Source organism: Nomascus leucogenys, chromosome 5 (genome assembly GCF_006542625.1).
Source record: "Nomascus leucogenys isolate Asia chromosome 5, Asia_NLE_v1, whole genome shotgun sequence".
Classification (NCBI taxonomy): Eukaryota; Metazoa; Chordata; class Mammalia; order Primates; family Hylobatidae; genus Nomascus; species Nomascus leucogenys.
Window position 1 is genome coordinate 125,238,818 of NC_044385.1, and position 25,624 is coordinate 125,264,441.

The 25,624-nt window shown below is 39.6% G+C and overlaps 1 protein-coding gene across 2 annotated transcripts in view; it reads left to right on the forward strand.

Moving 5' to 3' along the window:
* The window catches only part of UBAC2 (UBA domain containing 2), a 182,146-nt gene that overhangs the window by 104,773 nt on the left and 51,749 nt on the right, over positions 1 to 25,624 (forward strand). The window contains exons 5-6 of one of the 2 annotated variants that reach the window (XM_030813624.1): positions 5,030 to 5,153; positions 8,953 to 9,000. In XM_030813624.1, the coding sequence (XP_030669484.1) occupies positions 5,030 to 5,153; positions 8,953 to 9,000 (172 nt within the window). The remainder of the gene's footprint in view (positions 1 to 5,029; positions 5,154 to 8,952; positions 9,001 to 25,624) is intronic. The other variant, XM_030813626.1, reaches the window with a different exon arrangement.

The following is a 25,624-nucleotide window of genomic DNA, read 5'->3' on the forward strand; positions in this document are numbered from 1 at the left end:
ACAAACTGGATCTGTCCTCCCAACTTTTTTTTTTTTTTGAGATGGAGTCTCGCTTTTGCCAGGCTGGAGTGCAGGGGTGCGCTCTTGGCTCACTGCAACCTCCACCTCCCGGGTTCAAGCGATTCTCCTGCCTCAGCCTCCCGAGTAGCTGGGACTACAGGCATACACCACCATGCCCAGCTAATTTTTGTATTTTTAGTAGAGACAAGGTTTCACCATGTTGGCCAGGATGGTCTCGATGTCTTGACCTCATGATCTGCCTGCATTGGCCTCCCAAAGTGCTGGGATTACAGGCATGAGCCACCATGCCTGGCCCCTTTTTTTTGATATCAGAGTAGTCAGGCAGATGAAGAAGAGGTGATGGGGTCATTATCCTGTAAGAGGCCACTGAAGCTGTATATTAGATCATTGCATGAGCTCACAAACCTTGTTTTTATTGCTGTTGAAAGTTACCAGGGTTTCTTGAGTTGTGATTGTACTGTAAAAGTAGAGTTGGCCTTTACGGTTTTTTTGTTTGTTTGTTTGTTTGTTTGTTTGGAGACAGGGTCTCACTCTTGCCCAGGCTGGAGTTCAGTGGCACGATCTTGGCCCACTGCAACCTCTGCCTCCTGGGCTCAAGTGATCCTCCCACCTCAGCCTTGTAAGTAGCTGGGGCTACAGGCACATGCCACCATGCCCAGCTAATTTTTGTATTTTTTTTGTGTGTGTGGAGACAAGGTCTCATTATGTTGCGCAGGCTGGTCTCAAACTCCTGAGTTCAAGCCATCTACCCACCTTGGCTTCCCAAAGTGCTAGGATTACAGGTATGAGCCACCACATCCAGTGACCTTTTCTATAGAAGAAGTGAAATGGACATTTGCAACCTTAACAAGGTGTCTCTCTTATTTTATGTTTTCTATCGAGTGTGATCATGAATATATAGCAGTAGATGCTTAGTAAATATTAGTGATTTTAAAGGATGAATTAGCAATGGCTCACACCTGTAATCCCAGCAATTTGGAAGGCTGAGGCAGGAGGATTGCCTGATGCCAGGAGTCTGAGATCACTGTGGGCAACACAGCGAGACCCTGTTTCTAAAAAAAGTTTAAAAATTAGCCAGGTGTGGTGGCACACACGTGTAGTCCCAGTTACTCCGGAGGCTGAGGCGAGAAGATTGCTTGAGCCTAGGAATTAGAGGCTACAGTGATCCGTGATTGTGCCACTGCACTCTACTCCAGCCTGGGTGACAGACAGATATCCTGTCTCAAAAAAAAAAAAAAAGAAAAAAAGAAAGGATGGATGAAATGATGAAATGTTTGTAACCTGCTTTCTCTTTTCTGTACTACTAGCCTCATCTGCTTAAGCCAGAAAGGGCTTCCAGAAGGTAGTTCTTCACAGTATGAAAAAGGTCAAACTGAATTGCTGTTGACAGTATAGAGAACAGATGTTGTCATAAAATAAGGAAAAGAAAAAGACTGGTCAATGACTAATAACATTATGGTATTTTGTGAAGTCTGTGTGTATAGAAATAGCAACGGAAAATTTCTACAGAACAGCCCATATAATTTTGGTCTGAAATGTGTATGTGTGGCCTAGTATTTAGTCATCATTTAGAATTATACAGTGATTAATATTTTTTAAGGAATCTTTAAACTTCTATTGGTATGTGAAATGTAAACTGTGGTCATTAAAATTTCTACCAGTATTTTTTTTAGTTTACATTGAAATGTAACCTCAAACAAGAACTCTGCTTTAGGTTATTTAGTTATAACATCACTATTTGTACTTTATTACTAAATGTACACAGAAGAACTTCTATGAATTAAGTGCCTCGAAGGGCATGTTCTGTGGTAAGAGACCTCCGGTGCAATTGGCTCCCCAAATAGGGTTTTATAATCACCAAGAGAGCAGGCCATATTTTGAGCTACATATGAAACCATATGTTTTAATCCCATTAAAAATGATAAAAAGGAAGGGGGCTTTTAAAACAAAAGGCAAGTTCTGCTGTATGGTTTTACTGTTTTAAAGGAAAATTCATTTCTTCTGCAAATATTTATTGAAACCTTACTCTATGCCAGGCACAATTCTAGACAGTGGGGATAAAACAAAACAGACCAAAATCCCTGTCTGTGTGAAGCTTCCATTCTACTTTTAAGATAGATAGGCAGTGATGAGAAGGCTGTAAGTGCTGTGGGGGAAGACAGTCAGGAAGAGAGTAAAGAATGCAGAGGGGGAAGGCTGTGAGGGCGGGATGTGCGGTTTGAAATGGGGTAGTCAGGGAGGGCTTCTCTGAGAAGGTGCTGTCCTGCGGAGCACAGGATCAGGATGGGGATAGGGACGCAGGGCCTGGGATGTCTTTGTCATGACTGTAGGTGGGGAGGCATTGGAGGATTTATGCCCAGGAATGACTAACTCATACTTTTCCATGAAAAGAAGGCCCAGCTGTTTTAATCAATTGTGCTTGGGTTTATAATTGGACAAAAGCAGTTCTTTTGTGTAGTATTTAAAAACTACTTTGTTAATTTTAAAAAATCCAACCAATATTGAATATGGATCATGTATAAGAATCTGCATTTGGCAAAGCTAGATAAAATATGATGCATTCTCTCAGAATTAATAATCTAATGGGAGGTTTTTGAGAACTTTGTATAGTCAATTCAAATATGAGTCATACAGTTGTTCTAGAATAAGGATTATTTTGTGGCCCTAAATGTAGTGAGCTCCTGAACTGTGCCAAGCATTGTGCCAGGTGCTAGGAAAACCAGGACTGCCTCTTCTTCCCTGTCCTGCGGTGCTCAGCCTAGGAGGAAGGCCTGATACGTGAGGAATTCTAGACTGGGCAAGTGGGGGTAGGAGCCCACCGTGCCATGCATCTCCGTCTGCCACCCAGTCCCTGCCATCCTTCTCACTGGATGGCCAGCCAGGTGTATCTCATATCTCTGTGTCCCCAGTCCTGACACAGTGCCTGCACTTAGGCCTTACTGGCTGGAGTTTTCCCTGTTCTAGCATTTGCTGCATTTGTGTTGTTAGCAGTTGATGCAGCTGCCATTTATCACATTTGTTTTGTGTGTGTTATATTTTGGTTTGGTTTTGTTTTTAATAGTAGAATTGAGAGGACAGTGCATTTTTTAAAATAACATGGTCTCTGTTAAGGATGAGAAATTGCACAAGAGGCCAGGAGGGTCCTGTGTTTCCACAAAAATGGCACCAAGGACAGTTCTTTGTAGAAGTGAAACATATTTTTTGCATTTTTCTTGTGATAATGAAATAATTCTTTTTTTTCTGGTGCCATTTTCCCAAAAGTGGGAAAATAAAACACAGACTGAGTAATTAAGCCAAGTGTTTAATGAAAAACATGGTGCAAGTTTGTGCCCAAACCACTCTACTCATTCATATTACCTGCCCAGCACTTGTAGGAATGTAAGATTTCAGTCCTGTGATGAGTTCCTTGAGGTCAAGGACTGCTTCTTTCTCTTGGACATAGTTGTAGCTCCTGTCCCAGGCATCTTACCATGACATCCTTGACACGCATTTGATTCACTGATTCATTGCAGTGGTGAAACTGACATAGCTTGGGGGCCATGAGGAGAGCCACCAGCTGCCAGGAGGAGTCAGAGAAGTCTTGTGGGAAGAGCTGAGCAGTGTTGCACAAGCTGAGTTTCCTAGGCAGTAAAGTGGAAAGCAGAACCTGCGTCAGTGGAGAGTCAAAGCAGCCAGCGTGTTCAGGGAGCAGCTGTGTGGATTTTTGAGAGGGCCTTGTGTGTGATGGGCCAGATGAGGGGAGGCAGAGAGGAGGACAGCGGTGGCAGTCTCTAGTGATGAGAGCGAACTGGGGAGCTTTGCCATCACATCTTTATGAAGCATTTTATCTTCGGATACTGGAGCCTATGGAAAGAAGGGTTTTTTTGGTTTTTTTGTTTGTTTGTTTGTTTTTGTTTGTTTGCTTGTTTTTGAGATGGAGTCTCACTCTGTTGCCCAGGCTGGAGTGCAGTGGCATGATCTTGGCTCTCTGCAAGCTCTGCCTCCTGGATTCACGCCATTCTCCTGCCTCAGCCTCCTGAGTAGTAGCTGGGACTACAGGTGCCTGCCACCAAGCCCGGCTTATTTTTTGTATTTTTAGTAGGGATGGGGTTTCACCGTGTTAGCCAGGATGGTCTTGATCTCCTGACCTCATGATCCGCCTGCCTCGGCCTCCCAAAGTGCTGGGATCACAGGAATGAGCCACCGCGCCCGGCCAAAAGGAAGGGTTTTTAAGCAAGGGAGTGATGTGATCAGAGTTGTGTTTTAGGAAGAGAATACTGCCAACAATGTTAAGAAATGGATCAGAGAGAAGCAAGACTAATTAGAAAGACACACAGGACTTTTGAATCTGTCAAGTTGAAGGTGTCACATTGACATTCAGAGCCAGGTGAGGGGTGGGCAGGCAGTTTTAGGTCTCACTTCATTTTCTTAGCCCAAGCTATAGAAAGGGTTGAGATTGTATGAGGAGATGAGAGAGCAAGAAGAAAAGGCTATAATAGAACCATGGAGAAGCCAGAAGACTGGTGTAAGAAATCACTGGGCAACCACTGAGAAGCAGGGTTTCAGACAAAGGGAGGAAGGAATGTGAGGAAGGGAGGGCCAGAGGTGAACTGTGCCAGTGCCATGGTGACAGATCACTGGACAGGGCCTGAGATGAGGCTTTTGGATTTGACTGTGAAGAATTCTAATATTTGCTGCTTTTGGTTTGTCTAGTTTCTCTCATTAGATTTTAGTAATACCTGGGAAGAAAACATAGCCTCCACTTTTCTCATAATTAGTAGGTGCTGAACCACTTCTTTGCAGTGGTTTCAGGGGGGTCAATAAGGATAGAATGATTAGAGTTTTCATAAAGTGTTCTATAAGTACAAATTATTTTGGACATGAATCATATTTGAAAATCAATATGTATATCTAAGACCATGCTTTCAGACTGAAATAAAATTATAAGCAGTGTTACTTCAAAGATACATCTGCCATTGGTGTTTAAAATTCACTATTATAGCGATTTTTTTTTTATTTGTTTGCATAGCCTGGCACCTGTGTTTGCTCTGTTTGTACCATTTTACTGCTCCATACCAAGAGTCCAAGTGGCACAAATTCTGGGCCCGTTGTCCATCACAAACAAGACATTGATTTATATATTGGGACTACAGGTACAGTATGCATTTTTATGTTCACTTTTCTTTAACCAGATCTTTTTTTTTTTTTTGGTCTTTTTCTCATTTGATCTCCTTGAAAACAATGGTTTTTTTCCCCCATAATCTTGGCTTCATGATCTATATCAAATATTTAAAGGAAGTGTTACAGAACAAGAACATCAAGGTATAGAAGGTACTAGAATACTTTCATAGTCTAGAAATCTGATAAGAGCTTTCACTGTAATTTGTATCTGTGGAAAATATTTTCATTTCGTTGTACAATTGCACGTGAGTACTTTTTAACAATCGTAGTATGAAGTGGAAACAAATGAGAACAATCAAAAAGTAGAAAGTAGAAAATCAGTGTCAAAATTAATTTATTGAATACAGTGTCGCAAATAAAGCTCTGAAGAAGAAACCCGGTGTGCTCTACCAACCCGAGCTTTGGGGTTTTCAAGAAGCCTTGTCAGCTTCATTATTTCCTTGTTCGTGAAGCTGTGATGGTAGTGTCACCATTTGCTAAATGGTTTGCTGTGAAGACTACTAGAGTACTACTGTCCAGGTTACATTTGAAAAGCTTCTTTGCCAATCCTCAGCGAATGTCAATTGCTCCCTGCTGGGCTCCAGGTCTGTGGTAGGAGAATGATTTTCAGTTTTCTATCTGTACTACCTGTCACTTTTCTTTTACTCTCATGGCTTTTGATGTAGTTTTATTCTACAGCTTCCTGTGTCACCATGTGTTGCTTGGCCTTTTGATCCACTGATTAATACTCATAACATTCCTTATCCCACGCACATCTAACCGGATACTAGTGTCACTTCAGAATGCCTTCCTCCCTCCCCTTTTAACCTTTAGCATTTCCTCTCACTTCTCCAGTCTGCTGTCATGTGTTATCAATGGCTCATCTGGGGCATTTTCTTACCACTTTTACAACCGTTTCTCATGAAATCTTTTTATTCTCTGTCTCTCAACCCCCGTACCGTTACACACCCCCTGATCCTACCTGATATCCATGTAACCAAATAGCCCGTTTCTGCAGTTGATTCTTATGAGTAGGATTTGCTATAGCAGATTTAATATTTTTAAAGTTGTTATGGCAGAGGCCATGTGGAATTCGAAGAGCACTCCAGACCTCGCTCAGGAGACCGAAGTCCTAATCCTAGCATGGCTCTCTCCAGCCATGAGACTTGGGTTGAGTCATGGAAACCCTCTGAGCCTCACATTGACTGTATAGTTCTTCCAACTCTAAAGCTATGTAGAATCTTTGAGAATGAAAACACTGTTTTATTAATTGTGGAGTAGGAGTTCAGTGTGGCATTGTGGAAAGTCTTTGGAGCCAAGTCGTTGAATTTCAGTTTAATGACTTGGTCTGGTAATGATTTGCTTTGTCACTTACCTTTTCTGAGCCCCCATTTCCCCATCTGTCAAATGGGGATGATAATATCTACCTTGTAGAGGTATTTTAAGGATAGCATGAAGTGTTTAGTGTAATCTGAACAGATAATAAGAGCTAAGTCAATTGGTTACTATTAATTAATAATTTATATCTCTATAGCCACCACTATTCGTTTTTCTGAGATTGTGAATGTATTTCTTGTTTTGTTTTGTTTTTGGCATAAAGCAAAATAAGTAGTGTGTTTCAGCTCTCGGGGAAAGGGGGTCTTAGTTGGATGAAGAGGCACAGCATGGCCTTTGTCACAGGGCCATTGTAGTAGGTTGGGGCAAAAGTAATTGTGGTTTTTGCCATTAAAGTAAGGCAAAAACCGCAATTACTTTTCCACCAACCTAACACCTAGTGCAGTTTCCGCAGTATTACACAGCTTACCATGAGGGATCCCCCTTAGCCCTGCTGAAAGCAGAAAGGTAGATGCAACTACCATGTATAGTTTTTCAAAATAATATAAATTTCCAATATTTTTGTATTATTTCCGGTAACTTTGAGAGGGAGAAGTTGAGATCAGAAAATAGAGGTGGAGACGCCTCATTGGCTCCTTGATAAAATCTAGGTCCTTAGCATGAATGGCTTGCAGGATTCTTCTTGCCTGTCTGGTGTCAACTCACACCTGTGCCCACCTTGAAGGAGTGTAACTGAACTCCTTATTGCTAAAGTGTCTGTCCTCTGCCTGCCTCTCTCCCCTCCAAGCCTTTGCATGTGTTTCTGTGCCTTTGTCTCTCCCCACTACAACCAGGGACATTGTTGAATGAATGAACGAATGAATGAATGAATGAAGACTTGAATCATAATCGAAAGAGCCAAAATGCTTAAGGCTCATTTAAGTATCCGATGACTTGAGAGCCCATAACATCATGCCCTGTGCAATGGGCTATGATGTTATGAGCTCTCAAGCCATCCAATACTTAAATCAGTATCACCCACTGGGTGAGATGTAGCCCCTGTCCTCAAGGAGCCCAGCCATGAGAAAACACACAGACACTGTGAAGATGCAGGCAGACATAATGGGGACCACACAGGCAATGAGAGGCTTCAGAACCCAGAGGAAATTACTTTTTTAATGACAAAATGATAGGCTCTTTTTACTTGCATAGGAGGCATGGAAGAATGGAGAGCATGGCTGTAGAGCCAGTCCTAGATACGCTCCAGCCCACCACCTGCCAGCTGTGGATGTGCGGCAAATTGCTTAACCACTCGGTTTTACTGAAGTGCCTTGAGAGCAATGCCTGACACATAGAAAGTGTTAGCTAGTCTGTTATTCCTTCTATTTTTAGAAGAAAATTACAGCAAAATATTTGTCTACATAGTTCTCATCCTTCTTATTATCAGAGTCATTTCCACTGAACAAATGTCCATGCTACATCAAAGGTTCAGATTTAAAGTTGCAGCCAGTGCTCATTTCTAAGTGAGCCTATCACTAGAGCAAAGCTTGCCAGCCTCTTTATCTGAGTGTGTCAGCTCTTACCTTTTGTGTCTGTCTTCTTTCTCCATGTCCTTGGTAAGTGTGCAGAACTTTGAGGTTTTCATCTAGCACAATGCCAGCGATGAACCTGGACTGTCCTGCCTGAGTATCCTGCCTCTTCCTCTACAATCAGAAGTAAACCCCCAATCTGAAGTTCTAAAAATTAACCAACAATAACCCACAAATCATTTCTTTGTTGCAGGAACACTTTCAGAGTCCTTATGATTTTTTTTTTTTAATTACCCTGAGCACAACTCTAAGATATAAATGATTTGGAAAACAAAGGGAAGAATTTCATGAGATCTAATTCTAATTACTTTGCCATTAATTAACTTTGTTCTGTTATTTAGTTTGCTCTTCCTTGGGTGAACTAGAATGATAATATCAACACTTGAGAAAGTTACCGTTGGACGTAGACCTAAGTAGGCTGGCAGGGTTCTTCCCATCTAAATTTAGGATAATAGTGTTAAGAAATTAAAATGAGAAAGTTATTTACATAAATATCACATCATTGCCAAGCATGGGATGGTGATTACCTGTTTTGTATGTTGTTAATTCTAATAATTTCTTTATATGTAGTATTTTACTTTAAGTCAGTTGAAGTTTGTAAATAACATCATACTTGGGTTTCATTTATTTTTCTTTGCATGGGGTGTGGGCCAGGTTCAACTTGTTTTAGGCTATACAAAATCTGGTGTCTGAATAAAAAAAATTAATATATAATTTTCTTTTAAGTAACAATTGATATTTACTAATTTTCCATTTGCTTCTCTGTATTATGGCATATATAATTAATACTTTATATAAATGGTCATGACTGTAGTTATGTAAAAATAAGTGTGCTGTGACTGGCAGTTGAATTTTATTTTTAGTTGCCTTTTTTTTTTTTCTTTTATAGCTTTTCACCTCTGGTTCCTACATCTGGATTGTAGCCATAAGTGGACTTGTAAGTGCGACTACCCTTTTACACCCAATTCTCTCTCTCTCCTGTAAAAACATTAGGAAGATTGTCCTATTTAGATTGTGTGTCATATTCAACTGTCTCACCATTTTTTTTTTTGAGACAGAATTTCGCTCTTGTTGCCCAGGCTGGAGTGCAATGGCGCGATCTCAGCTCACCACAACCTCTGCCTCCCGAATTCAAGTGATTCTCCTGCCTCAGCCTACTGAGTAGCTGGGATTACAGGCATGTGCCACCACACCCGGATAATTTTGTATTTTTAGTAGAGATGGGGTTTCTCCATGTTGGTCAGGCTGGTCTTGAACTCCTGACCTCAGGTGATCTGCCTGCCTCAGCCTCCCAAAATGCTGGGATTATAGGCATGAGCCACTGCATCTGGCTCTCAACATTCTTTTAACCCATGGCAGGATGGCAGGTCTGGCTCAATGCTACTTCTGTGGTGATTAAAAAGGGCCAGTCATGGTCAGGCGCAGTGGCTCACGCCTGTAATCCCAGCACTTTGGGAGGCCGAGGCGGGCAGATCATGAGGTCATGAGATTGAGACCATCCTGGCTAACATGATGAAACCCCATCTCTGCTAAAAACACAGAAAAATTTGCCAGGCGTGGTGGCGGGCGCCTGTAGTCCCAGCTACTCAGAAGGCTGAGGCAGGAGAATGGCATGAACCCGGGAGGCGGAGCTTGCAGTGAGCCGAGGTGGCGCCATTGCTCTCCAGCCTGGGCGACACAGCGAGACTCCGTCTCAAAAAAAAAAAAAAAAAGGGCCAGTCACATGGAAAATTGAGACAAAGGGGGCCAGTTTGTGCTTTCAAGGTAATTTTGATGAAAGTTTTAGCTGGGCTTCTTGTCAGTGTTGTTTTTAAATCATAGAAAAAAAAAAAGCCTAAAAATGAAGAAGTTGGACTTACTAAAAATAAGGAGAGATAGTCTGCTCATTTTGTAAAAAGACATTGTCACACGAGGGAAAAAAAATAATGCCAACTGGAAAGTCAGATGGGTTGGACCTGACCAAAGACTCATCATGGAAGAAGGGAATGAACCAAGCAGCCTCAGTATGTGTGCTGGAATTTTTTCATCTTGTCTATGCTATTGTATTTTAATAATAAGCATTTGTCCTAAATTCTCTATGAGGTATTAAAAAAAATTAGAGCATGAAGTAGAGTTTTATTCTTCATCCATGACTTAAATTTGAACCTCCAGATTTATAAAAATAAATTTTAACTAGTGGTTATAGAGCATAGATTTCATTTCTTTCTTGGAAAAGACTTAAGAAAATGACAGAATGGATTCATAATAATACACATTTCACTGCAGTCACTGTACACATTTCAAGTAAATTATCACTATTCTTGTTTCTTGGGTGAATGATTGGTATTTGGGGCCAGTGTGTCATCCTGTATGCCTGCTTACCCCTCTTCTTCCTTCAAGCTCTCTTTATTATTCCTTTTCTGTGTTCATTCTTTGCTTAAAATTCACGCCTTCATTCCCCACAGCTGATATGCTTGCAGCCAATATTCTGGGGCTCCAAGTCACTTTGTTTTCTCCTCCCTAAAAATTTTCACATCTACCCAGATACCTGATTTGGCTTCAGGACCACAGAGCTAAACCCTATTGTGAAGTCTTCAAAACACCTGAGCTATCTGTCTGGTATTCTTGAGACTTGTGGTGGCTTAGGGCCATCCTGCGGTTAGACTGATTCTCTGGGACACAGGTGCCAGACTCCCCCAAGTCTAGGCTCACCCAGTTAGAACTGCTGCGTGACTGAGGAAGACTTAACCAGCCTGAGAACAGCAAAGAAGGAGCTCATTGCTTTGATCATGAGAGCTGCCTGAGGATGTACTGTCTCTTCCATGGCATATTTGTTTCACTTAGCAGTAATGGTTTTGAGGTCTGTTTTAAATATTTTCCAAAAGCATTCAAATATTGAAGTACCTTATTGTATACGATTTCATTGTGTTAGCTACTATTAATTCTTTTACTCAATATTTGTCCCCTTCTTTAGTAACTCTTATGTGACTCAGTTTTTTAAAACACATTCCATTTTCTTTCTTTATTCTTTTTTTAGACTCCTGGCTTTAAGTGCCTGCTGTCTCCTCAGAAAGTTTCATTGTGTGACATTCAGTGCACTAAAATTGGAGGTTGCATTTTTCATCTCTTTGTAGTCTTTTTAAAATCTAAAATTACATGTTATGATCATAGTCTTTTCCAGTACACGTGTTTAACAGGTAGTGGGGTACCTGTTTTAACTTTTTAAAAGGAATGAGATGTTTAAAATAAAATTCTTGACCAAAAAAAAATTCCTTGTTTCAGAAGGGTGAATAGAATTACAGTGTGTTTGGAATATAATTCAAAGATAATGTAGCATTTTAAAGAACCCTACTAATAATAAACATTTCTGAGCTTTTTACAGTCATTGATTCAGCCAAAGTTACCAACCTTCTACTGTGACAAAAAATCTGATAAATCTTCATATTAACCTTGTTCTTTATTATTATTTTACCATAATTAGATGACTGTGTTTATTTAAAATAATTAATATTCATGAATCATAGCCAGTTTTCCTATGTTCCTATACCATAAATGTTGGTGCTTGTTTTGAACCTAAGGAACATTTTCTTTGTCTAGAAAATTCTCATTTTTATTATGAAATATTTACTGTGATGTGGCATACTTTAGATAAGGAAGATTGTAAAAGACAGCATCAGTATTATTTGTGAGTGTTTGATTTATACACCACTGACTATAGGATCCAAGCCTGAGATTCACAAAGCCACAGTTTGTCTATTCCAGATGTCTCTTGCTCAACATGACTTCCCCTCTTCCTTTATAGATCGAGTGACTTCCCTTTTTGGGGAGTTATTATGCTAAATAAAATATTAACAAAATAAAATTCTTACTATGCAAAAGAAATGCACAGATAATTATAATTATAGATGATATTCAGTGTTTTGGGGAATGTTACAAAACCTGTTGATGAGATTTCACATTTTAGTATTGAAACCAGTAATTCACTTAACCATGTGTGTTAAGCAATGATTTTATTTCATTCTGGCAATTAATGTGGTTTTTAAGAAAAAGAGTATTTTTTAAACAAAGATATTTGTGTGAAACATGAATAATTTGTTATTTGCTGTCATATAAACCAAAAACTTTACTCATGTTTTTCTGGAAAGCTGCCAACTTTGGATTGAGCTTATTTTATTTAGCTAGGTACTAGTTGATTTATTTTGTTTAGGCTAGCTTTTCTTTTTTTTTTTTTTTTTTTGGAGACAGGCTCGCTGTGTCACCCAGGCTGGAGTGCAGTGGCATGATCTTGGCTCACTGCAACCACTGCCTCCTGGGTTCAAGTGATTCTCGTGCCTCAGCCTCCTGAGTAGCTGAGATTGCAGGTGCATGCCACCACGCCTGGCTACTTTTTTTGTATTTTTAGTAGAGACGAGGTTTCACCATGTTGGCCAGGCTGGTCTGTAACTCCTGACATCAGGGGATCATCCGCCTCAGCCACCAAAGTGCTGGGATTATAGGCGTGAGCCACCGGGCCTGGCCTAGACTAGTTTTTAATCTCTCCGCGGTGTCCCTTATTCTTCCATAATTATAGATGTCTTTGAATATATAACTTTAAAATATTCCACTGATTAAAATAGAAGGTTGATAAATTATGTCAGTACAGTATTTTACTAGGTAAGTTGACCACTTTTTATCTTCAGTGATATCACAGAAAATAACTAAATCATTTTTCTGAGTTGAGGGAAGACAGTTTTTAGCTTACAGGAGCAATAGTAAGTTAGTTTGCCCAGGATGGCTGTCAGACCTCAGTCCTATTTTGTTATCCAGTAGAGACTCCAGCTGCTGCCCAGGAAAGGTGAGGGAGGGGGATTCCCTTGTACTTAAAGATGACTGTAAGATTATTCACATGTATCATTGATAAATGTTTTTGTGTTGCCTTTTTCATCATTTGACAGTTCTGATTTTTAATGCAAACATTTAGTATTTAAAATAGGACTTTTCATGAAATGTTGCAAAATTGTAATTGGAAAGCTTGGCTATTACAGCCAAGTGACATGTATCAGTTTAAACAAATACTTCAGCATTTCAGTGACTGTATCAACTGTTCTTCTAAATGTCTGGTGAGAGACCTTCAAAAATTGAAGTCAGTCTTTATATATTCATAATTCCACTAATTTTGTTACACATTAATACTTTTCCTTAAAGCATTGCTTACTTACTGAACTTCATATAAATTCTTCTTGTGGTTCTGCAGAGAGCTTTTGAGCCATCTACATCTCAGAAGTTCTTCATTTTCTACAGTTTTATGAATCATAGTACTGAGTCATTACCACAGGGATGCACCCTAATTCTCAAAAGCTGAGGTCTCAGGACTGATCTGATTCTGGCATGATTAAAATAGAAAGAGCCTTCTTTTGCCAATTTTCTTTTTACAGTTCACACATTTATCTTTACTTGACCTTCTTTCAAGCTGTTTGAGAGTGAATTAACAGGCCTATATTCCTCAGACTTCTCCCTTCAACGCAGCCCTTCACTGTACCCATTTCCTGCGTTCGTTACTTGTCGTGTACAGTATATCAGACTTTGATTATCTCTGATCCAGCAGCCGTAGTGTGGAAAAAAAAAAATCTGTTACACCCAAAAATAAGATTTGGGACTTCGAATGTGGTCTGAGTTTGGATTGTTTTCTGTAAGGAGTGGGGATCTTTAAAGCACTTCAAGAAGAAACACTTTACGGTGGTGCAAGATTACAGAAGCTTTATCAGGGTTTGTAGATCATAGGATGGGGGTAGGGAAAATGAGCCATCTGGAGGGAGTCAAGACAGCGCATTTGCAGGCTGTGATTTGCCTTTCTCTCTTCCCTCTGTGGTACTTTTAAAGACAAACAAAAAAACCCACACCACTGTCTTAAAGTAACTGTGAACAAATGGAAACAGCATAACCTGCTGTGGAAGCATAAGCATCCTTAGAGTACTTTTTGAGGCCCTGGCCTGCTTCTGGGCGAGGGATGGTAGGTGCGGGTTCCTCTGCGCCGCCTCTGCTTGTGCCCAGCTCTCTCTTCTCTCCATGCTTCCTTTTCTCCTATTTAACCTTTTTTCCCTTAGATTGCTTCTCCATTGACCAAAGAGTGGTTTAGGTAGCAGGTCAGATAACTCCTCTCATGCACAAGCCTCCCAGTTAAACTTACTTTAGAGATTTGGATTATTTTCTAGTAGTTCATTGAAAATGAGGACAGAAGCTGCAAAGAAAAATCAAGGATAACCAGATACAGTGGCTCATGCCTGGAATCCCAGCACTTTGGGAGACTGAGGCAGGTGGATCGCTTGAGCCCAAGAGTTCAACACCAGCCTGGCCAACATGGCAAAACCCTGTTTCTACAAAAACCAAACAAAAACAAAAATTTCAAGGCTGACCAAAGCCATGAGGGTGGTGGGACTTGTGAAAGGACCACGTGTAGAAGTTGAAGGCAAGTAGCAGGTCCTTAGGAAGCATCCAAATTTGGAGGGTGCTTTATAATTAAAATAGCAAGTGCGATGTCAGTGCTTGTCCGTTGTACACCCCACACGCACTCACATTCATGTTGACTCATCCATATGCACTCCCTTCTCTCCTTTTTCCTCCCCCACTCTCTATGCCACCTTTCCCTCTCCTGACCACAGGGAGCCGGGACCAACTGGAAGAAGCCTTCTATTAATATATTCTTCCTTGTGGCAATTGCAACTTAGGCCGTTGTTAACACAGGGAGGTAGTGACCAGTCGACATGTGATTTTTAAATGCTCAGTGTAGAATAAATGAAATGATGCCATTGTCTTAATAAAGCTGGCAGATAGAATTGCCTTATAAAATTCGTGAAAATAGCTATAAAATTTTATTGCAACTTACGTTCTACCTGTAGGCAAAAATCTAGCCTTCTTTCAAAGCCTTTCAAAATGCAACCTCCTCACCTACCCCTGTCACTTCTGTGAACCATACACTCCAACTAAATCCATTCCCAAACATCCACTTTCAGGATTCTGTGTCATTGCGCAAACACGTATTTTTCTTTAACAAACACACAGCACTTAGTATGTACCAGACACTTGTGGTAGATTTTTTATTGTAGTATTTTTGTTTGTTCAAATATATTTGGTCAAAATATGTTCTGCCCCTCTCTACTGAAGCCCTATAGGGCCTCTGCATGCCCTGTTGACATCAGGTTTTGTTCTTTGACTTACACTAGCCACTAAAATATGAGCAGAAGTGACAAATGCTTCATCCAAGCAGAAGCTTGAAGAGCCACTGCCTGGTTCCACCATTGCTCTGTCCCTTTTGCCATGAGAAAAGCAGGGCCCAGAGAGGGGCTGCTCCTCAGACTCCAGAATGAAGAAGTCAAATGGAGCAGGGCTGTACCAACATGTAGCATGAACAAGAAATAAATCTTTGTTATAGGCTACTGAAATTTGATAATTTGTTACCACAGTGTAACTTAGAAAAAGCTGACTAATAGTACTCTTTTTTAAGCACTTTACAAATATTATTTTAATTAGTCCTCATAAAAACCTGAGGAACTAGGGAATATTCTCCCTATTATAGATAAGGAAACTGAGGCACAGGAAAATTAACTACAGTCACGCACTGCATAACAATGTTTTGGTCAACAACAGAGTGCGTATTCAGTGGTGGCCCTGTGGATTCTAATGGAGCAAAGGTAGAAACCTGGTGTATGGCACTCAGTGTTGGCACTGCAGATCAAGTAGGGGAAATGACTGATATTCAGTCATGGTGCCAGAACACTTGATTTTCTGTATGAAAAAATATATATAAATAAAAATATATATCCCATCTAGGTTTGTGTAAGTACACTCTATAATGTTCACACGATGACCAAATCACATAACACATTTCTCAGAATGTGTCCTTATCGTTAAGCAACACATGACTGTAATTTGCTAAGAACACCAGCTAGCTGAAAAGTAGTGGAGACAGGATTCAAATGTAGGTAGCATAACTTTAGTGTCTATGCTTTTTTTTTTTTTTTTTTTTTTTTTTTTTGAGGCGGAGTCTCACACTGTCACCCAGGCTGGAGTGCTGTGGCGCGATCTTGGCTCACTGCAAGCCCCACCTCCTGGGTTCACACCATTCTCCTGCCTCAGCCTCCCAAGTAGCTGGGACTACAGGCGCCCGTCACCATGCCCGCCTAATTTTTTTGTGTTTTTTGTAGAGACGGGGTTTCACCGTGTTAGCCAGGATGGTCTCAATCTCCTGACCTCGTGATCCACCCGCCTCGGCCTCCCAAAGTGCTGGGATTACAGACGTGAGCCACGGTGCCCGGCCTATGTCTATGCTCTTAAAAGATAGCTTTGCATAACCACATGCAGTTTCTTCCGACTATATCCCCTCTTTCACTCACATACCCCTTCTAGGAAATCTTACTCATTTAAGTCCTGGCGCAACCCTTTTCCTGGGTCAGTCCTGACTTTATTTATGAGAGCTTTCCTCTTAAATTTTTAAGTTACAGTTTATAATTGTTGACTATAGGTATGGGGTTGTGCAGCAAATCTCTGGAGCTTATTGATCTTGCTTAACTGAAACTTTATGCCTGTTGGTTTTTAACTCTGTTTTTCCCTCTGCCCCCAGCCCCTAGCAACCACCATTTTACTCTCTGATTCTGTGAAATTGACTATCTTATATACCTCATGTAAGTGGAATCATGCAGTGTTTGTTTTTCTGTGACTGGCTTGTTTTACTTAGCACATAGGTCCTCACGTTTCATCCATGTTGTTGCATATTACAAAATGCCCTTCTTTTTGAAGGGCTGAATAGTATTGCATCGTATGCATGGACCACATTTTCTTCATCCCTTTGTCTGTTGATGGGCACTTAGGTTGTTTCCACATGTTGGCTATTGCAAATAACACGGCGATGACATGAGAGTGCCGAGACCTCTTTGAGATCCTGATTCATTTCTTTTGGATGTATACCCAGTAGTGGGATTGCTGGATCATATTAGTTCTATTTTTAATTTTTTGAGGAACCTCCATACTGTTTTCCATAGTTGCATCATTTGCATTTCTGCCAACTGTGCACAGGGGTTCCAGTTTTCCCCACATCCTCCCCAACACTTGTCTTTTGGTGTTTTTTGTTTTTTTGTAATAGCCATCCCAGCAGGTGTGAGGTGATACCACATTGTGGTTTTGATTTGCATTTCCCTGATGATCAGTGACATTGAGCATGTTTTCATGTATCTATCGGCCATTTGTATGTCTTCTTTGGAGAAATGTCTGTTAAGGTCCTTAGCCCATTTTTAAAACTAGGTTATTAGTTTTTTGGTATTGAATTGTAGGAGAGTCCTTTTAGTTTATAGGAATTATATGTTATTCGTCATAATCTTCAGTGCCTAGCACAATGCCTACTTGATACACATTCTAAAAATAATTTTTTAGTTTAAAAACTTAATATTATCAAAAAATAATTTCTGTGCTATAAAACATTATACTACATGATTGTCAGGATGCTTGCAGCGTGTACTGCCTTACTAGGTTCTTGATGTGTTCTCTGTAGTGGTAGAATACCTGGACTGCCTATTTTAAAGATAGGGAGGCTGAGGTTCAGGTTGCATGAATGATGGGTGGTAGAACCAGGACAAAGGCCAGGTGTTCTGCTCCAGGCCCAGTGAGTCCAGCACCTTACACTGCACATTTCAAGGCTCTCGTCCATGTCTCTTCCAGCCACGAGATGCACAGACAGAGTTATTCTTAAAGTTTCCCTTAGCCACACCACTAGGATGAGGCCCCATTCATCAGCAATGGAGACATGATTCTGGAGGGCAATCTTGGGTATGAAGAGGTTTTCAAAGTCCCCAGAGGCCCTGAAAGACACAATCAACAACTTTTTGCAGCCTTCTGTATGCTGACCAATAGCCAAGGAAAATTTTTTCTCATTAGCAGACTCTATTTTCTTCGTAATATGAAGAATGTGGCCTATAGCTATGCTTTCTCTTCTAAAATCATCAAGATATTTAACTGTTCCTCTCTCCATGCTTGGTTAAAAACTCAGCTTAAACCTCACCTTCAACAAACTCATTGTCTTGTGTTTCTTGCATTGTCATACTCAATCTGAAGTAAAGAAACATTTAGAGAAAACTTAAAGGATAATTTGAAGTATATTAAGCTGGTGTAGTAGTGTTACTGAATAAAGGAAAAAGAAGTGGAGATAAGGAAGAAGTTGCCAAGAAACACCCATACTTTTACATTGTAGAGATTACTGGTAGATTATCATGTCTGTTGCAGCACAGAACATTTTCCCATGGGGTCTTCACATTGTCTTTTTATCAAGAAATTAAAATTTTTTCATCAGTTTTGATTATCTCTTTAAACTATATGTAGTTTTGGTTTTTGGTTTCTCTCTCTCTCTCTTTCTCTCTCTCTCTGTGTGTGTGTGTGTGTGTGTGTGTGTGTGTGTGTGTGTGTGTGTGTGTGTGTGTGTTTAAGTGTCCAGTGTTTGTGTTTGGGGACTGACTGTGTTGATATTTTCCTTCTGTCTTGATGATAGCCTCTGGGAAGGGACTATGGTAAAATTAACATGTGTTGTTTTGAATTTATTTATTATTTATAAACAACAGCATAGGATGTTATCAAAGGTCTTCTCATGTTATCTTCTCATGTTAGTTTATATTGATAGCTGAGAACATTTTCAAAGCAGCAGAAGTTTTTTGTTGTTAAAAGCTTGTTTTTTTCTGCTAAAATCCTACCTATTATAAAATTTAAAAGATTTATGTATCTGTTTGAGATCTTTCTAGATCTTCACATTCTTTTTTATTAAAAAATTCTTTTTCCCTTTTTTGTTTATTAAGATGTTATTTACATACAATAGAACTCACTAATTTTAAGTGTATAGTTCGTTGAACTTTGGTAGTTATATACAGTCATGTACTCATCACCATAATCAATATGGAAAGCAGTCTCCTGACCATGAATGGTGTCTTCATGCCCCATGCTCTCTTTCCCCACATCCAGCTGCCAGCCCCAGGTAACCACTGTTCTTCATGTAATTATAGTTTTGCCTTTGCTGGAATTTCATATACTTAGTATTGTAAAATATGAAGTATTTTGTGTTTTACTTCTTTCATTTGAACATGAAAATTTCACCAATTTTTAAAATTAATTTTTCATTTATTGTATTAAGTAACAATCAATAGATTAAGTATTAATGTATAGTATGGATGCACCATACTTTGTTTATCCATTCACCAATTGATGGACATTTGAGTTGCTTCCAGGTTTGGATTATTGTGAATAATGCTGCTGTGAACATCTGCGTACACATTTATGTGTGGACATATGTTTTCCTTCTTTAGGAACGGAATTGCTGGGTCATATGATAAGTGTATATTTGACATTAGGAAATACTACCATGTTACTTTACAAAGCGGCTGTACCATTTTGCATTTCCACCATCAATGTTTGAAACTTCCAAATTCTCTACACCCTTGTCAACACTTGGTATTGTCAGTCGTTTTAGCTTTAGCCGCTCTATTGGGTGTATAGTGGTATCTTGTGGTTTTAATTTGCATTTCTCTAATGATTAGTGATGTTGAGCATTTTTTTCATGTGCTTAGTGGTCATTTGCATATCTTCTTTTGTGAAATATCTGTTCAAATCTTTTATCCATTTTGTTCATTGGGCTATTTATCTTCTAATTGACTTAAAATAATTCTTTATATATTCTAGATATAAGCTCTTTGTTGGACATGTTTTATGAGAATTGTATTCCAATCTGTGGCTTGTCTGTTACCAAAAAGCAAAATTTTAAAATCTTGATTAATTCATTGTTAACTGGTTTTTAAAATAGTTTGTGCTTTTGATGTTCTATTTAAGAAATCTTTGCTAATCCAATGTCACAAAAATTTTCTCTTATATTTTCTTCAAGAATTTAATAGTTTTTGCTATTACATTTATGTCTGTGATCCAGTTTGAGTATAATTCTTTTGAGGTGAAGGGTAAGATTTATTCTTTTCCACACAGATACTCAATTGTTCCATTACCAGTTATTGAAAAGACCCTTTTCTCATTGCATGACCTTGGCACCAAAACTCAGTTGACCAGTATAGGTTTGTTTCTTGACTCTTTTCTTTCCCAATTATCTATATGTCTGTCCTTATGCCAATACCACACTGCACTGATTACTACAGCTTTATGGTAAGTCTTGCAATCAGGCAATATAAGTCCTCCCACCTTATTTTTCTTTTTTAAAACTGGTTTGTTTATTTTAGGACATTGACTTTTAATATACACTCTACAATCAGCCTGTAATTTCTTCAAAAAAAGGGGGAAAAGAGTTAAGATTTTGCTTGTGATTGCATTGAAACTTTAGATCAACTTGGGAAGGATTGCCATGGTGATGGTTTTTAAATGTTTCCACAGATTCTTTTGAACATCAAAAGATAGAGCTTATTTTTCCTCTGCTAGAGTTTGAGCTGTACTTGGTGATACTTGTAATGAATAGAATGTGGCAAAAATGATGGAATGTGACTCCCAAGAGCAGATCATAAAAAACACAGCTACTCCTGTGTCTTTGCTCCCTCCTGGATCTCTTGCCCTTGGGGAGCCCATCTGCCATGCCATGAGGACTCTTAAGCAGACCTGTGGAGAGGTCCACATGGCCAACAATCGTGGCCTCCTGCCAACAGTCAGCACTAACTTGCTAGGTGTGTTTTTGAGCCACCTTGGAAGGTTATCCTCCAGTGCCAATCAGGTCTTCAGATGAGTGCAGATAGGCTGACACCTTGACTGACTACAGCCTCATGAGAAACCTTGAGCCATAACCACTCAGCTAAGTTACTCCCACATTCCTGCCCCCACAGAAACTGGATAATAGATGCTTGTTGTTTTAAGCCACTGAGTCTTGGGTAATTTGTTGGTCAGTCATCGACAGCTAATACAACAATCTTAACAGTATTGAGTTCTCCAACTCATGAACATGATAAGTCTCTACGTTTATTTAGCTCTTCTTTAATTCTCCTTTGCAATTTTTAAATTTTCAATGTACAGGTCTTACACATCTTTCATTAGATGTATTTTTAAATAATTCTGGTATTTTGATGCTATTGTAAGTGGAATTGGTTTTATAAATGTTTTCCCAATTGTTTGTCACTAGCGTATAGAAATACAGCTGATTGGCTGGGTGTGGTGGCTCATGCCTGTAATCCCAGCACTTTGGGAGGCTAAGGTGGGCTGATCATGAGGTCAGGAGTTCGAGACCAGCCTGACCAACATGGTGAAACCCCATCTCTACTAAAAATACAAAAATTAGCCAGGCATGGTGGTGCACGCCTGCACCAAGAAAAAAGAAATACCGTTGATTTCTGTATTTCGTTCTTGTGTCCTGCAACTTTTCTAAATGTGTTTATTATTTCTGGTAGCTTTTCTGTGGATTCCTTAGAGTTTTCAACATAGATGGTCTGTATCATCCAGAAATAAGTTTTATGTGTTTATATGCTTTACTTCTTCTTTCCCAATTTGTGCCTTTTATTTTTCTTTATTATACTAGCTAGGACCTCTAATAGAATATTAAATAAAAGTGGTGAATGGACATCCTTGCTTCTTCCTGGTCTTAGATGGAAAACATTGAGTTTTTCACCATTGAGGCTGTATCCATAAATCCACAAATCTTTTAGAGCTTCACATTCACTTTTAGTTTGTTATTTTTCATCAAATGTAAGAAATGAGTTTCAACTGAAATAAGCCCATATTTTTATTAATTTTTCATTCATTGAGTCCATTTAAGAAAGTGCATGTAACTTTTAAAGGAGGGTGGTCCCCTTGTTAAAATGGATATTAGAAGGTGTTTGTTTACATATAAGAACCTGATTATGGTTTTCTCCATGTGCTAGAGACTCTAGTTGCCTCCCAGTATATTTTTTCCTTCATAAGGAAAGGTTCATTTTATTTGAGCCAGCAATGCCTCCAGCTGAGATCACATATCTCAGTATCCTTCGCCTCTCAGTCTGACCGCTGGACTAAAGTCCTGGCGTCCTGGCCATTGAGCTATAAACACACATATTCGTGAGACTTCTGAGAAGGCTCCTTAAAGTCGCCTTTTGTCCTTTCTTATTTTTTTCTTCTGGCTGCTTTGACTACAGTTAAGATGGTTGGAGCTTTTTAAATATGACGGTGAAATAAACTTCTCTTGTATTTAAGCCACTGTTGTTTGAAGTTTTCTACTTAGCATAGTTGACCTAATCCTCCTGATGCATGATTTCCCAAAAGGAAAAGCCTAGAGCAGGTTTCTAAGACAATATGTGAGAAACAAATAATCTGTGATTAGTCTAATTATTTCTGTCTCTATTCCAATTTGGTTTTCCAGGAATCAGAAGGATATCCAGCGTTTTAATTGGGTACCTCAAAATCTTTTAGTTTAGTATCATTTCTATTCCCTCATATGAGATAGAAAAGCTATAGAAAGTTCAAACTGAATCACTTTTGCACTTAAAGAATAACAAGTCTCAGAGTAACTGCCAAAGGCACATGGTTCTGTCTGTCATGAAAAGAATAATCTTTTCAAAATGTATGACAAATGGCAGAAATAACTTTGGGCATCCCTAATTTGCATTCACATTCTTGGGGTAATAAATTAGGGAATGTACAAAGTTCCCTTATTCTTTCTCTAACATCAGTGTGGAAGAAGAAATAGGAAAATGTAAGCTGCATCAGGGCAGGGATTTTTCTGTTTTGCTCCCTACTATGTTTCAGTGTTTAGAACATAGGCTGGCGCATATTAGCATTGAGTAAATATTTGTGAAATGAATAAATGAGGTCTCGGTGGCCTTGAGGGCACACGAAGTCTGTGTGCTGGGGCTCAGTTGCAAGGGAACATTTATTCCTTTGGCTGTTCCTTGTCATGCAGAGGCAATATCATGCCCCTGGGAAAGCAGCCCCTAGGTTTGTCCTGTTGTCCCAGTAGATGGTCAGTTTCTTGAATGTGGGACCAGTGGTTGGCATAGCTTGCCTTGTGGGTTTTTGTTCAGCCACAGTTGGCCAAAGAAGGCATTTGACACCTGTGTGTCATTGCAAAGTCATGGTTTCTAACCTTTGCCTGTTGTGGTTTCAGGCTAGTACTAAACAGGACCAGAGGACAGTTGAAGTTTACTCTCTGTAATCAAGAGTGTTTTGCATGTTTTCTACCCAGGAAATTAAATTATTTGCCTGATGAGTATTATTTCATGATTCCCTTCCTAAAAGGATGAAGCATCTGGAAAATCTGAAGAGCCGTGTAATTGATGTCCATGTTTATTAGTGGACTAAGAGAAAACCATTTCCTCTTGCCTTACATTCTCAGACTTACAGGGTCACAGCTTCTGCTGTTAGCATATGGGGGGCTGCTCCCTGTGACCTGGAGCCAGCCTGGGTCTTTGGCCTAGACTCTCAGTGGGACGTGGGCCTGGGGTTCTCTGGTTGCATGACCATGTGTCCCCTTTCCTAGCCAGGGTTCCTGCTTCCTGTTGCCCAAGTGCTCAAACTCCAGCTCAAGCTTGTCTTCCCAGGCATATGCTCTTTGTTCCTTTTTGCTTTATCTGATCGTCCTGCACTGACCCCTTGCCTGCCGGAGACTGCACCACTGCTGCCTTCTTTTTCAGTGGCCCCTCCGTTTGCTCTTTGGCTTACCCAGGTCTGAGGGCCTGCAAGACCTTCTTGGTAGAGCTCCCCCAGCCCCCTGACACGCAAATCCAAGCATATGGTCTTTTTCTAAAGCCTGTTTTTCAGAGGGTCTATGGATTTCAAGAAAACTCTCTCATTCAGAAGACGCAGTGTAAAAAAGGTTTATGAGATAATGAAAATTAGGTCAGGCATGGTGGCTCACACCTGTAACCCCAGCACTTTGGGAAGCCAAGATGGGAAGATCACTTGAAGCCAGGAGTTTGAGATCAGCCTGAGCAACATGGGGGGGAAAAAAAAGAGAGAATGAAAATGAAAATTAAAAGTAATGTGTAAATGTAACGTAGTATTATAATAACTGGTGCTCTCTCAAAGCTGTTGGTAGTAATTAAGTGAAATCTAATGTAATTATTTTTGTCCCATCTTTCCATAGAATAGGGTTTTAAGCACTTTATATTTTAATCCTTTGTGAAAATCTAAAACATTGTGCAGTAGCACTTTATTTGACAACTTGAAGTCATGCTGGCATGCCAGTGACATGGACAAGTGAACCCTTTATCTTTTATCATATGGGAAAGTATAAACTTGGGACCAAAAAGAGCGTATAACTTTCCAGTTTCCTTTAAAAGGATCTAAGATAATTATTTATTTTTGTGGAGCATTTGTTAATTCACCCAGGAAATACTTAGAGTACTGTGTGCCAGACACTGTTCTAAGTGCAGAGGCCAAGTAGTGATCAAAAGCAACCCAAATCCTCCCCATTCAGAGTTTACATTTAGATAGATAGGATAGAAATGTAAGCAGATGAACACAAAAGCCCTACTTCCCTGCCAGAATTTGCAGTCCTATTTTTGTTTATTACTGGGTGGGGTATCCATATTCTTCACAGAATGGTCCTGCTGAAATTGAACACATAGTTTTGTGAGTGTATACTCACGTCTGATTGTCATTGTGGGGGCAGGGAAGGCATGGACAGGAGAGTGAAGATCTTTAACCTTCCTCAGTTTCTTAAGGGAGTCTGTGGCCTCCCCCCCATAAATTAAGAGCTTCTACCAAGTTGTGAACTCCATAAATACTGGCAAAAACTATGCATTTTCATTATATTTTTCTTATATTTATTTAAAAACATGATTTATAAAACAATTAGCAACAAGATCTTGCTCTGTCACCCAGGTTGGATGCAGTGGTGCAATCATAGCTCACTGCAACCTCGAATTCTTGAGTCAAGTGATCCTCCCACATCAGCCTTCCAAGTACCTGGGACTACAGGCATGCACCACCATGCCCAGCTAATTTTTTAAATTTATTCTTATTTTTTTGTAGAGATGGGGGTCTTGCTCTGTTACCCAGGCTGGTCTTGAACTCCTGGCCTCTGGTGATCCTCCTGCTTCAGCCTCCTAACATGCTGGGATTACAGGCGTGAGCACAGAAAAACCAACATTGTATTGTTGAGCTTTTAAGGTATATAGGTGTAAAATATGACAGAAGTAGCGCAGTGGATGGGAAGACATTACATGGAACTATAGTAAGTCTTGACCTTGTCGGTAGGTTCTTGGAAATTCCAACTTTAAGCAAAACATCATTCAAATAATGTCATTTCATTCAGCGTCGTTTCATTACAGCATTGAGGAGACAAAATTATACTTTGTTTCAGTTAAAGTTGGAGTTTCCAAGAACCTATCAGTGAGTTAAGTGAGGACTTACTGTAGGGTCTTGCAAGCTTCTCCTGTTTTACATGAAGTAATTCAGTATTAACTCTAAATATATTATGCTCAATTTTGAATGCATATTATAATCTCTAGGGCAAATATGAGGGGAAAAATACAGTGATACATAGCTGAAAAAAACCAAAATGCTAAATAATATTTGATGGCACAAAAGAACGTAGGAAAGGGGGAGTAAAGAGTAAAAAACAGATAAGACAGACAGAAACCAAATAGCAAAATCCAACTATTCAAGCAAATACATTA